Below are 12,477 nucleotides of genomic sequence, written 5' to 3'. Positions count from 1 at the left end.
GAACATGCCAAATCATTGTATCACTGTATATTGTAGATAAGTCAATTGAATGTGCCACCGCAAATTTCTCGAGATAAGTTAAGGGTATGTGAAAGTCGCAGTGTCATTTGAGAAAACATGATGAAAGAGCGTGGAATAGAGATAAATGAGATGAATACAATACCAGACTGTGATTGCTAGAGTACAATGTATGTGATTATGGTGATGCAGCTATAGTAACGAAAAATGCCTGCAGGAGAAAGGAGTGCGGAGATTATCATAGGAATTCAGATGTTGCGCTTTTACAGTGACAATTCTTCGCGGTCCACGATTGTCATGAGTCCTGACACATTCTGAACTCGGTCCAAGGCCACTGGTTTTTGAGGATCTGGAAGGGACGATCGCGAAGCCGAGGCGTGATAGCGGACCTAGACAAATGGGATTTAGGATCCAAGACTCGAAGCAGATAAAGAACCCATGACGAACCTGAACTTTAAAAGATCCATGTCGTCTGTCCCTGGGGACACGTATCGAGCACTCCCAGCTGATTCAAAGCATGAGCAACAGAAACCCAGCAGAGCTCCACAAGCTCCACATACCTTTCGTCTACTAATACATTTGCACCTATATTCTCTGCTCTCTCCAACAAGCTTGCTCTCGACCCCCTCAACAGCTTTGGAACATCCACTGCATCCCTACAACAGAAGAGGTCGTTCTGCACCAGCGGTATTTTGCGTTTTGACGTAGCACCCTCTCCTCGCAGTAAGGGGTGAGTCTGTGGCTGACCCGAAGTAGAGTCGATGGATTCAGCCTTTGATGTGCTCCGTCGTAGTTTTACGAACGCATTGGTGACAGTCATTGTGATTCTGATGGAGGATGGCGAAGACGATAGCATGTCGGGTATAATGGTATTATCAACAAGTCGATATATATCGCACAAAGTTTTAGGTGTGCTATAAGTATATACGGCTAGCGTCGGAGTTTATATGTAACTCCAAGGCAACCTCAGGCAAGTGCCTTGCTCTTTCACACTTCAGATAGCCCTGCAGTGCAGATCGTGTTTCACCTGAACCGAACAAAGATGTGAAACTGTCATTCTAGTCACAGCCGTCCAGTGCTACGAGGCCCTTACAACAACTACGGTATATCAAAGAATAGTTCATGATTGGGGAGTTTATTTCAATCAGGTATCTTGCTTGGGCGGCAATCATCCCTCGTGTTCGGGACTGACAAGCGTGGCATTTGTGTCATGGCAAAAATATGTCAGGCCGAGACCCATAATCGCATGGCCAGCAGTCTCAAAACTAATGAACGCGTCGTGCCATCATCATTTAAACCTTGTAGGTTGATGGTTCACCGATGCATCTCTCCTGAACAGTTACCGTGATCGAGCTTAGGCCAAAATGAAATTCAACACGTCCTTCGACACTCGATGCATGGAAATGAGAAGACGTAGCTTCTCATGGATAAGCGATGTCGTGGCTGCTCACGCACTGCCAGCGAGCGCTGGAAAACTAACAAGTACCGCCCATGATAAGGAAAATACGTACTGTGCGTAGTAAATCCTCGTGCATCAAAGCATGTATCATGAACCGAAGCCGTTCCATTCCTCTGGTTCTTCGTGTACTTTTTTGTGTACTGGCTTTTGCTTGGCGGCGGCAACTAAGTCGTCTCCGGCTTCCGATTTCTTGAGGCCCAACATGGTTTCATGAACTATACAGCGCAGTAAGAACAAGGGGAAAGACTTCCATCCCAAAGACTTACCATCTCCCGATATAATGTCGTCAGCGATCGGTCGGCTTCCAGAGGTGATGTACCTCGTCGACACTCCTCGGCTAAGGAGCGGCTGGGACATGAGTTCTCTTAATTTGGCTTTTAAAGCCACCATCTTTGCATCATTATTCTTTTTCCGGTGTTTTGATAGGTTACTTTCATCGCCAGATTCGCTGACCGACTTGTCAGCATCATCATTTTTGTTACGGCGAAATGATCGCTCACCTCAAAACATCAGAATCAAGCTCTATCTCCATCGCTTCCGCCGTTTCCTTCAGCCAGTTCCGTTCATGATGCTGTTTCTTTATTTTGTGTTGCTGAGAATCGATTTGTCGAGCAAGCAAGATACGGTTCTTGAGCTTATCAAGAAGAGTAAGCTCTACTGATATCTCAGGGATATCTGTGTCTTCTAATAGCGCGTGCGTTGAATGTACAACGGGTGAGCAAAAATTGTCGTTACTTACTACGACCCAGACTTGCTAACAGTGCCCTTACCACTCGACGCTCGTCGGGGGCACACATCAACAAGCTAAAACCTTTTTGCATCGCACGAGCAGTCCGCCCGTTGCGGTGAACGAACACATCAGCAGAACGTGGTATCTGATAGTGAATGACATGGTCAACGGCAGGTATGTCGAGACCCCTGGCAGCAATGTCCGTAGCCAGAAGAACAGCATTTGTGGCTGCCTTGAACCTGCGGCATTTGTTAGCACGCGTGTACTCGATGTCTACGGTGGACATGAAAACTACCGATCAAGGTTTTTGAGGCGCTGGCGTTGTTCCATTTGAGAGTGGAGAGGAAAGGCCTTGAGGTTCAGGAGTTCCATCAGCGGGCTGAGACGCCTGATGCCATCAATAGATGATAAGAACACGAGGGAACGGCCAGGGTACCGCAACAGGAAATAGTACAGGTATGCATCCTGTGGGGTATGAAACGCCATCCGCGCACATATGGCTGCGTACGCACCTTATCTCTGGAAAGACACTCGATTTTACTCTCTTTGAGTGTAGAGACAATGCCTCCCTCGGGGCTGATGTCAATTACAGCGGGATCCGGGTCGCGAAAATCAAGGCGCAGAAGAAGGTCGTCTGTTGGTCGCTTTGTTTAGCAGCATTTGATAGCGTTCGGAACCAAACATACCGAGTGTGCTAGCCGGTTTGGACAATTTTTTATAGCCCTTCTGACGATAACTTCGTTTCAGGTTCTTCTGGAGATCCTTGCTGAGAGTAGCGGAGAAGACGAAGGTCTGCAGTGCATCCACAGGGGTAGCCTCAGTGTTCTCTGCACCTTTATGAGCATCGAAAGAATCCCCCGGGGCTTCAGGGGGTTCAATTTCATCTTCTCTGGGGTGGAACGCGTCAACATCTCAATAACTGCAAGAATATCACAACGCATACTGGGATTTTCGAATCGTGAGCCGCAGAATGTTGTCCATTTCAGCAAAATGTCCCGCTTCGACCATGCGATCGGCTTCATCCAGCACTAAGAACTTTACCTGGCTGATTTGTCTTGCTAGTCCCTCATCCTGGACGAAAACATGTTTAATCTGACAAGGTAAGTTGGAACGGAGGTCACAAACCTCCTCTAGAATATCCCACAGCCGACCTGGCGTCGCTACTAACACGTCAACACCCCTGTCGAGTATACGTCGCTGTTTTTGCGTCGACATTCCGCCAACTATGGCAGCAATGCTGACGAGAGGCGGAGTGATATTTTTGTGCTGCTTTTCCTTGACCTCGGTGTTTATGAGATCGACATCTTGTTCGGCCTTTGTATCAATAACTCGTGCGAACACATTGAGGTGATCAGAGACCTGTAGGGCGAGTTCACGGGTAGGAGCTAAGATAAGCGCCTGGAGTTTCCGCTTAGTCCTTGGCAGGCGGGGATGTGATAAGATATGGTGGAGAATAGGAAGCCCATATGCAAGCGTCTTTCCGGATCCCTGGAAAGCATACCGTAAGAGTAGTGAAGACAGTAATGAAAATTAAACGAACAGTTTCTGCTATTCCAACGATGTCCCGCCCATTCAAGGCTATTGGCAGTGACTTCGCTTGTATTGGGGTGGGTGTAACAAACCCTCGCGAATTAAGAACTTGTAAAAGATGAGAATGTATGCAAAAAGCATGCCAATTTGGCAGCAAAGATTTGGCTGAAGGGGATCGAAAGGTCAGAAATCAGGAAGGTCACTTGCATAATAGATAACGCACAGTCAAACGACACTGAAGGATTTAGTAGTTCCGAGCTAGCGGAAGATGGCACGTCTACCTCAGGCCCAGAGGCTTTAGTGGCTTTTGTTTTCTTGTTCGATGGTTCAAGGACCTAGAGTAGCGCGGATTAACGTCCATCTGATGTTCTGCATCCTGCCGCTCACATTGAACTTCGTGACTCTCCCTCCTTCTGTATCCTCGTACACCACTTCCACATTCTCCACTTCTTCTAGTTCCAGTATTCCATCGTCACCATCAAGGCCCGTCTCACTGGGTCGGCGGACGGCCTTCCAAGGTAATCCGTCCAAAGACGTGGGTTGCATTTTGAGTCGTTTTCTGGACGCTGAAGGGCCTGCCTTGGCCTTCCGTTTCACAAAAGCAGGTTTTGATTTGGAGTCTTCGGACATCTGTATCACGCGTACGCGGCGTATGTTCCGCTCGAAAATTGCTTGAAAATATTGGATATTAGCAAACTATCATAGGACGTACGTTGTTTGGCAAAAGCTTTAGAAACAAACAACCGCTTTCAGCCGGTTAGCCTAATCAGTTATCATTGTGGGTCCCTTTCCTTTTTACCAACTTGAGTCTGACAAAAGCTTTCGAAATACTTCTGAGTTACACGGTAGGTATGACGGTCATTAGGTTTCGTGCATATCTCAAAAATATCTGCAGCTAGTCTGTAATCCACAAACGAGTCGGCAGAACAGTGACCAGTTGGACGTTGACTATTGTTACTCGCTTCGTCGTATTGGGTGTGTGGTGTGTATGCCGCGTTTTCGCCGCCGAAGCCGAATGTTTACCTTTGACATAGTGCATCCTTTGGTGAGATGGGTACGCTGCGTGATTTGCCCGTAGAATTGTGGCGTCCGATACTAGCATCGCTCGTCCAATCGCCTGGGGTTCTCTCGTCCGACCGACAAGATCCATTCTCGGAAGTTCGGGATATTGTCATATTCTTGAACCGCGACGTGAAGACTCACTCAGCACTCCTCTTGGTTTGCAAAGTGTGGCATAACGTTGTCACAGAGCTTACCCATGAGCACCTTCACTTGACATCCGCAGAGCAAGTGGTTGTCATCGCCGACCGCTTTGAAGAAAGCCGCAGGCATTCGATAAAGAACCCTTTGGGAGCGTGCACTCGACGGATTGACTTGCAACTGTCGAACCCGTCCGATCGATGCTTAAATGCACTTGTACGAATCCTGCGGTGTACGCCAAACATCGAAATTCTAATCAATAGCAACTACTACATGGCGATGAATCCAACTTTCACTTTCCATATCACACCACCTCAGGCTCAGACGCGAACGGAAATCATAGATGCTCTCATCGAAACATGCTCAAGGTCACTACGACGAATGGAGTGGACGTCTAACGAATATCCCTCTTGGAGTGACCTGATGCGCGTGCTTCGAACGGCTACTGGCCTAACAAGCCTGACGCTCGCGAATATATATGGCAACCTCACAGAGAAACCATCGCGTTACCTTACTCTACCCAACTTAAAAACGCTTGTTCTCGGAGATAGTCCTTCGTTCTCGCACGCGTCGCTGGGCAACGTTCCCCTGAATGCCTTCCTTACGATGCTCTCCAAGTCTCCAGAGCAACTTCCATCTTTGCAAAGACTGGAGGGGTTTTCCCCCTTTAGTCCAGACTTCCTGCGGACCCACGGATCAAAAGTGCGCATTGTCCGCACCGTCGCATTCACGCCATTACTACATGAAATCATCGCAACTTGTCCGAACTTGGACACTTTCGTCACTATCTTTCCTCATCACATTCTGGATCTGCTATCGCATCCTCGCTGAAGCGGATTGGCATTTTCCCCATCAGTGAGGATCCTGTCGGCGTCCCTCAAGCGATATTCAGTGCGTATATCATGAAGCCGCTCGAAGATCTCTTGTGTCAGATCGACGAGTCCCAACTTCCGAAACTAACTCAGGTCCGGATTCGCAACGTTGGAACTTTAGCGAATATTACGGAACACCCCTTGTTTCTTCAGAGGTGGTGGAAACGTTGGGATTTAAGGGGTGTACGTTTCGATGACAAGGATGGACGACCGTTCAATCTAGTGTCTTCAGGTACAAAATCACATATTCGGTCGTCGCATTACACTCAAAATGCCTACAGGGAACCACAGCATACTCGATAACGTGTGTCGACCATGATGCATATCATAATCTGGAGCCTCGAAGTGCTTGAATCTACTTTCTCGTATTGCTTGGCATATTTCTTTCGTTGGCATGATACCAGAACCATTATATCTTGATTTGCTGTACATATATAATTTGGTGATATTCGTCGTAGAACATGCAATTTTAGGGTACGGGTAATATGCCATCTTACTTTTGTTCGACATCAGGAGACAGAGGAATGAGCGTGTGGCTAGTTGGTAGTAGCTGAGAAAAGAGTCCATCAATGTCCAAGAATCTAAAGGAATGTGAAACGATAGGTGAGTCCAGAAACTCGAGTGCCAGACTACTATGAGTGTTTCCCATCCTGAAAAGAGTGTGGGGAGCTGACCAGCTGCAATGGATGTCCAGGAAAAGAATCTAAAGGAATGTGAATAGACAGGTCTCGAGTACCAAATCTACGAGTGTTTTCGCCTTCAAGAGAGTATGGGGAGCTGACCGGCTGCAACAGTGGACGCTCAGTGATAAATTAGTAATAAACTGTATGTGACGCTCACCAGCAGCGCTGAAATATTGCTTTAGAATCATTCGCTTCGAGGAAAGAGACTGACAACCCGGGTCCGTTTAACTTCACGACCAGAGTTCTGAAAGTACCGCGTAGTGTCAAATGACCAATGCAAACTTCCGACAATCCAGTCTGCAAGACCGCCGACGTAGATTGCAACGTCCTTGTCAATCTTGGGACCCCAGGAAGGAATAAGCCCGCGATTTTCATTGAAGCGGTCGATAGATTGCTTGCAGAGCTCGCCGACGAAGTCGACGGCACACTGGATGTCGAGGCACTCCTGGTGCATGACAACAGATATCATATTGTGAGTATCTCCTTTTGACTGTTCCACGTTATAGGAGAAGATATCCTAGACTAGGAGTTAGCACGAGAAAAGCAATAGATTGAAATACTCGCATTTGACCAAGTGACTAGGTCGTTGGCGGCCTCGCCGAGACTCTGGATGATCGGGTGCTCCATGACTTCGTCGGGTATGTCGAGATTGTTAGCGTACTCGATAAGTGCCCAGCAGGGCTTGCATCCGCTGGTATCGCGACGCAGGGAGATATAGGACTCGAGGTCAGGAATAACGCCCTTAGCCCGGTCGATGGCTTGCACGTGCACAGCTTGGAAGAAGAAGTCCATTGTCTCTATAAAGCGTCTGCTCGCTCCACGGGAGGCGGTAGGAAGCATACGTTTGTAGAAGCTGTAGTACACTCAATGAGCCTGGTCGTAGTCAAGAAATGAATTCATACTCCTTGGTCATTCTGTTCAATCGGGCGGGCGAGTAGTAGTCGTACGGGTGATGAAGCGAGTTCAGCACGACATTTGCAATGCTTTTGGTTCCAGCCTTGTCCATGTCGTCTGAGAGGTTGTCGAGGTGGAAGAGATAGTTCATGAAGTCGCAGCAGACACGAAGCTGAGGGAATCCTGCGTCTGGGTAGCACATAGATGTGAGCTGACCAGCCTTGAGCCCGTGAATTGCCTTGCGCGACCTCTGGCTAAGGTTGTCTCCACGGAAAAGCCACCGCTTTGATTCAGCAGTAGCCTGTTTGTGATGGCGGTTCATGCGTAGCTTGAAATCGCAGTGGGAGACGAGGTCAGGGAGGATGAACTTGGTGGGGAGAGCGGCGACGATCGACATCTTGAGAAAGTGAAGGAAAGGTGTCTAAGGAAAACAAAAGCTAAAAGAGCGACGAGAACGTCCTGTGAGGACAAGATCAGGAGGAACGGGAGTGAGTTGAGGTTCGTGGTAGGCTGCGAGTTTTGATGCTGAGCATGAACCCAGTTATATTTAAAACCAGACCCGCGGACTGAATCAAATAAGGCTTGTGACTACCGGTTTGAAAACACTATACTTGTCCTAGCATGCAACGAGCGTCATAGCGTTGCATCCGGCACATCATGAATTGAGGCAGTTACACTGCGACATGGGGGAAGGAAAGTGACGCTGAGCGTGCAGTGCAATTGCTAGTCAAGAACGTTCGCAGAACTTCACGTCAAGTGAATCGCAGCACAGATATGGGCGCCCTAGAGGGCTCGAAGTGCTCGAGTATGGAAAAGTTGGAGCCTTTACTCTTCCAGTTAGATGATGCAAGCTGTGAACTGTTGGAAACTCTTTATAAGAGGGTAGATCCGATTGAGGAGAAGGAAATAGGGTGAAAGAACGTGGTATAGTTCACGATGAGACATGTCCTATCTGGTGTATCATTTGCATTCCTCGTTTCAATAAAGGCGGAGAGAAAATGTAGCGACTCACCAAGACCAAGTCACTCGAAAAACACGGAAAGCCACATCCGACACGGGACGTGGCATATGCTCAATTCGCAACCGGTGAAACAGGAGGTGTTGCCCTGAGCTACTTGTGAGGCTGTACTGAGTATGTATCGCACTTTATGGAGGCCACTTCTTTAAAATCTATATTGAAAGAGCAAAAACCATGCATACGTACGGTCCGTGTGGACAACTTGGGAGAATGGACCTTGTCACCCAATTATGGATACACACAAGTCAACCCAACGAGTCTTACAAAGTACATACCATGCTGCTCCTGATATTCCTGCTTTCCTTTAGCCCAGTGGGAATCAGGACAAAGGAACAGAAGCAATAGTTGCAGGCCAGATTCAAAATAATTTCAAACGCTGTGAAGAGTGGTTTTTGCCAGTCGATAGCACTCGCCGTTAGCTATCGTGATGATTAAACGTTTTTCAACTTTTGGAAACGACTGGAAGTAAAAATGGCTGGTCCCTGGAACTTCCAAGCGGACGCGGCGCGGCGCACGCAGCAAAGCACTTTCCTTTTTTGTCAAGTCATTACGTTCTGCAAATTGGCACTTGGACAGAAACTTGTAAGACACTCCAAGGCACTGACATATATATATTCATCATGACCACCCGTATTCCCCTCCAACCGCCTGCAAACGTCGGCACCCTACGATCTTTAAACGCGCCCCCAAGAAGGTTCTTTGGAATGCGGAATAACACTGAAGAAGACGACGACCCTTCTGGGCTAGAACGCAGCACAAGACGGGCGTCGGGCGGTCAGAACCATCGAAGGCAGAGTTTTGTCTCGCGCTGGAGAACGAGCACAGATGTGGAGAGCGCTATTAAGTCTCCAATGCTTGAAAGACTTCCAATACCCAACGCTCTTCGCAGCAGCGAGTCCGACTCAACTCCGTTACCAGCATTATCTATGATTGTGCTGTCCATCGTAAGTATCTACACCCACCTTCATGATATGACTGATCAAGCGCCAAGACCATGCTTGGAGAGTTTCTTTCTGCCAATGTCGCAATGCCATTTCTCCTTTTCATGGTCAAAGGTGTGCGATCATATGCGGCATCGTTGCTGTCTGACTAACGAACTCGGATTCAGGGTTTGGCGAGATCAGTGACGAAGCCCAAATCGCCTTTTGGACTGGAATACTTGGTACTCTTGCTAAACCATTTTTAGTATCTGACTTTCTTTAACGGACTACCACAGTGTCTGCGTTCTTCTTGACGCAGTTCCTAACCTCATTATTATGGGTATGTCCGGTTACCTTCTTCTGCACTCACGTTATTCGCTTGACTCTGATTCGGAGCAATAGGCAACTGCAGCAGATAGACATGGTCGTAGATTGGTGCTGACATTGTCCTTGTTTGGGAGTGCAGTGACGGTGTTGCTTTTTGGGACATGCACATCCCTGCGGCAAGCGATTGCAGTGAGATTGTTGCAGGGAATTTTCGCTGGGGCTGTCGGAGTTGCACGCGGATGCGTTGCTACAGTGACGGACATGACGAACGAGGGGAGAGCATACGCTATCATGGGGCGAGTACCAATTGCCTGATTGAGGTCCTGGTGCTGATATTACGACCAGATTTTGCTGGGGACTCGGTGGTGTGGCGGGCGCCATCATCGGAGGGTCATGTGAGTGCCTTCTGCAAAGGCATGCTAGTCTTACTGACGATCGATTAGTTGAGAAGCCTGCAGATAAGTGGCCGAGCGTGTTTGGCCAAGTGCCACTACTGGTGGAGTACCCGTACCTACTCCCGTGCGCAGTGGCTGCCAGCATTACATTGACAGGTGCCTTTTCTGAAAGGTAATACTACGCAATCACTCACTTATTACACAGGGTCGTTCTTGTCCCTGTTTCTGGGCCGTGACGGCGGACCGCGGGATGGCGCAATTCGGCTACCGCTAGAAAAGCCTGAAGATCGACACCCGACCATTCAAGAGGAGGAAGATATCACCACTCCCAGCACCCTCGGCGATGCTCCACAGTCTGGCTTGGTGCGCTCTATTACGCGGAAAGTGTCTGGTCAACTATCTGGTTATTTCGGATCTCGAGATTCAGTCACCGCACAGGAAACGCCGTCATTGCCAGTACCACTAACGACATCCACATCGCTGCCAATGGAGAGCCCGCGCAACTTCTCGAGGATCACCCGCACCAATGGATCTGCATATGGTTATGGGGGAGGCAACAGGGCGACAAGCACGGTCAGCACGACAACGCTTGGTGCGAGGCGTGTGAGCACTGCCAGCACTATAAGAAGGAGGCACGGAAGTGCATTCGAAGGACCGGCGTCACTCACGGATCCCGGCGACCTCAACTTTGCTCAGAGACTATTGATGGCAAATGAGAACGCGGTAACAAACATTGCTGATCTTTGGGTGGCAGCGGCAATGAATGTGGATAACGACGAAACATTTGAACCTGAGCAAGACCTAGATATGAACGTCGATTCTGAGTACATTGAACATGAAGGCCTTCCAAGTTCCATCACATCATCTCCTGTGCATCGAGGGCGTTCCATTGGCCGTAACCTCGCAAGTGCGATCGGCAGTCCCGGCCAGCGCTCATCTGTGATAACATTTGGGCAATCTTCACGCATGCACTCAGCAACGATGGGTTCTCCCGCACTGGATGGGGTACCGTTCGCACTGCGTTCCCCTTCGATCTTCTCGCACCCTGGAGTGCGCACGCCCTCCATCGTCCTCGATGCCCAGGCCCGTGTCCAAGAGTCCGCTGGTGACAATTCACTACTACCAATTATGGAACACGGGCAATCTGCCGCAGAGTCGGAGGTTCCCCCAGGGAAGCCTCCATCGTTGACCTCGCAGCTGCCTCTGGTCATCATCTTCCAGTACGGTTTGCTAGCGCTTCACAGCACGACACACGATCAAGTGTTCTTATCATATCTTGTTACGTGCGTAGTCTGGGTAATACTGCGTGCATCTTACTGACCTCTAATCAGCGACTACGAGTCGGGGGGCTTGAACCTCAATCCTGGGCATTTCTCTCAGCTGAGTATGGATTGAGCTACTGGACATGAAGGCTATTTGCTGATGGTGTCCCGCAGTTGCACTCATGTGCCTCGCACAGATTGTATACCAATTTTATCTCTATCCGTATGGCCACTTCATCTTTTGATCATCGCTCTGCTGACTTATTGCTTTCAGAAACATTGGGCAAGTCTTTTCTGGCTCTTTTGCAGATCGTCCCTCTGATAGCACTTACTCATAGACCCCCTCGAGGGCGTTTCTCCCACCTCGCAATGTTTCGTCTCGGGTCCCTGCTATTTATACCGGCATACCTTACTGTCACTATGTATCGGGGTTTCGCAAGTTCTAATGACGAAGGAAGTTTTGTTCTTATGGCAGGTATGATGTGATTTTTTTTATCCCTTGTTCCATGACTGACTTCTTTATGTCAGCGCTGGCTCTGAGCACGTGAGTGATGTCTGGACAGTCCACCTGAGCATTGCTGACACGTATGCAGAGCTGTACGTTATTGCGGAAATACGTTTGGTTACACCGCCATATCCATCCTCCTTAATTATAGTGCGTTTGTTTGGCTTATGCGAGAATAGAGTTTCCATTGACGGTGTCTATAGTGACACCCCCACATGCGGTTGGTTTTGCGAACGGTGTCGCGCAAAGTATAGTCAGTCTTGCACGTTGTTTTGGACCTGTTCTTGGCGGATACGTGAGTACTAGTTCTGCGCTCTGGTGGTACAATGACATCCTCACACACCATGTAGCTTTGGGCTACTGGCATCAGAGACGATCCGTCAGGATATCCTCTTGGATTTGTGGCATGTTCTGTCGTATGTGCGCTTGCCGTTGCACACAGCTTTTTCATTCGTTGATTCGCCGCCGCCGACCTTGTTATCTTGAAATGCCCGCAAGATAGAGTAAACATTATACTGTTTGTATGCATATGATCATCCATAGCAATCACTTTAATGGACGACACGGTTACACTTTCGCAATAATAAGAATTATATGGGTCGGAACCCCCTGCCTTGTATATATTTACGGTGTTTTGAGACTCAATTGCGCACCATGTGCTGGC

The 12,477-nt window shown here is 48.6% G+C and overlaps 5 protein-coding genes across 5 annotated transcripts; 2 read left to right on the top strand and 3 right to left on the bottom strand.

Moving 5' to 3' along the window:
- Window positions 1-281: 281 nt before the first annotated feature.
- Window positions 282-838, bottom strand: BJ212DRAFT_1261730 (uncharacterized protein; the record flags this gene model as incomplete). The annotated part of the gene is made up of 3 exons (XM_041330202.1): window positions 282-407; window positions 466-523; window positions 579-838. 3 exons carry the CDS (start codon window positions 836-838, stop codon window positions 282-284), a joined length of 444 nt encoding a protein of 147 aa, XP_041197445.1.
- Window positions 839-1,564: 726 nt separating this feature from the next.
- Window positions 1,565-4,367, bottom strand: BJ212DRAFT_1476271 (ATP-dependent RNA helicase; the record flags this gene model as incomplete). Its single annotated transcript, XM_041339350.1, has 12 exons — window positions 1,565-1,692; window positions 1,744-1,925; window positions 1,978-2,161; window positions 2,217-2,446; window positions 2,503-2,672; window positions 2,720-2,841; window positions 2,894-3,096; window positions 3,151-3,278; window positions 3,333-3,695; window positions 3,748-3,902; window positions 3,961-4,072; window positions 4,125-4,367. The coding sequence occupies 12 exons, from the start codon at window positions 4,365-4,367 to the stop codon at window positions 1,565-1,567; spliced, it is 2,220 nt and encodes a 739-aa protein (XP_041197444.1).
- Window positions 4,368-4,643: 276 nt separating this feature from the next.
- BJ212DRAFT_1531970 (uncharacterized protein) lies at window positions 4,644-6,043 on the top strand. Its single transcript, XM_041341773.1, has 2 exons — window positions 4,644-4,719; window positions 4,772-6,043. The coding sequence occupies exon 2, from the start codon at window positions 4,788-4,790 to the stop codon at window positions 5,766-5,768; it is 981 nt and encodes a 326-aa protein (XP_041197443.1). The 5' UTR covers window positions 4,644-4,719; window positions 4,772-4,787; the 3' UTR covers window positions 5,769-6,043.
- A 455-nt stretch (window positions 6,044-6,498) lies between these two features.
- BJ212DRAFT_676421 (isoprenoid synthase domain-containing protein) lies at window positions 6,499-8,065 on the bottom strand. The gene is made up of 4 exons (XM_041343788.1): window positions 7,395-8,065; window positions 7,057-7,345; window positions 6,650-7,009; window positions 6,499-6,594 (listed from the first exon to the last, which is right to left on the bottom strand). Exons 1-3 carry the CDS (start codon window positions 7,781-7,783, stop codon window positions 6,677-6,679), a joined length of 1,011 nt encoding a protein of 336 aa, XP_041197442.1. The 5' UTR covers window positions 7,784-8,065; the 3' UTR covers window positions 6,499-6,594; window positions 6,650-6,676.
- Window positions 8,066-8,955: 890 nt separating this feature from the next.
- Window positions 8,956-12,397, top strand: BJ212DRAFT_1584949 (uncharacterized protein; the record flags this gene model as incomplete). Its single annotated transcript, XM_041342350.1, has 15 exons — window positions 8,956-9,348; window positions 9,396-9,459; window positions 9,513-9,566; window positions 9,621-9,664; window positions 9,727-9,947; window positions 9,997-10,046; window positions 10,095-10,202; window positions 10,252-11,329; window positions 11,378-11,430; window positions 11,583-11,783; window positions 11,837-11,852; window positions 11,902-11,963; window positions 12,017-12,108; window positions 12,164-12,233; window positions 12,357-12,397. The coding sequence occupies exons 1-15, from the start codon at window positions 9,025-9,027 to the stop codon at window positions 12,395-12,397; spliced, it is 2,478 nt and encodes an 825-aa protein (XP_041197441.1). The 5' UTR covers window positions 8,956-9,024.
- Between the last annotated feature and the right edge of the window lie 80 nt (window positions 12,398-12,477).

This window comes from Suillus subaureus (genome assembly GCF_016647635.1).
Source record: "Suillus subaureus strain MN1 chromosome Unknown BJ212scaffold_4, whole genome shotgun sequence".
Classification (NCBI taxonomy): domain Eukaryota; kingdom Fungi; phylum Basidiomycota; class Agaricomycetes; order Boletales; family Suillaceae; genus Suillus; species Suillus subaureus.
This window is presented reverse-complemented; position numbering and strand designations above follow the sequence as displayed.

Coding starts and splice junctions, on each gene's coding strand:
- BJ212DRAFT_1531970 (XM_041341773.1), top strand. CDS start 4,788: ATGGGTACGCTGCGTGATTTGCCCGTAGAATTGTGGCGTCCGATACTA.
- BJ212DRAFT_676421 (XM_041343788.1), bottom strand. CDS start 7,783: ATGTCGATCGTCGCCGCTCTCCCCACCAAGTTCATCCTCCCTGACCTC. Junction 7,346..7,394: donor TTGAACAGAATGACCAAGGA/GTATGAATTCAT, acceptor AGTGTACTACAG/CTTCTACAAACGTATGCTTC. Junction 7,010..7,056: donor ACCTAGTCACTTGGTCAAAT/GCGAGTATTTCA, acceptor CTCCTAGTCTAG/GATATCTTCTCCTATAACGT.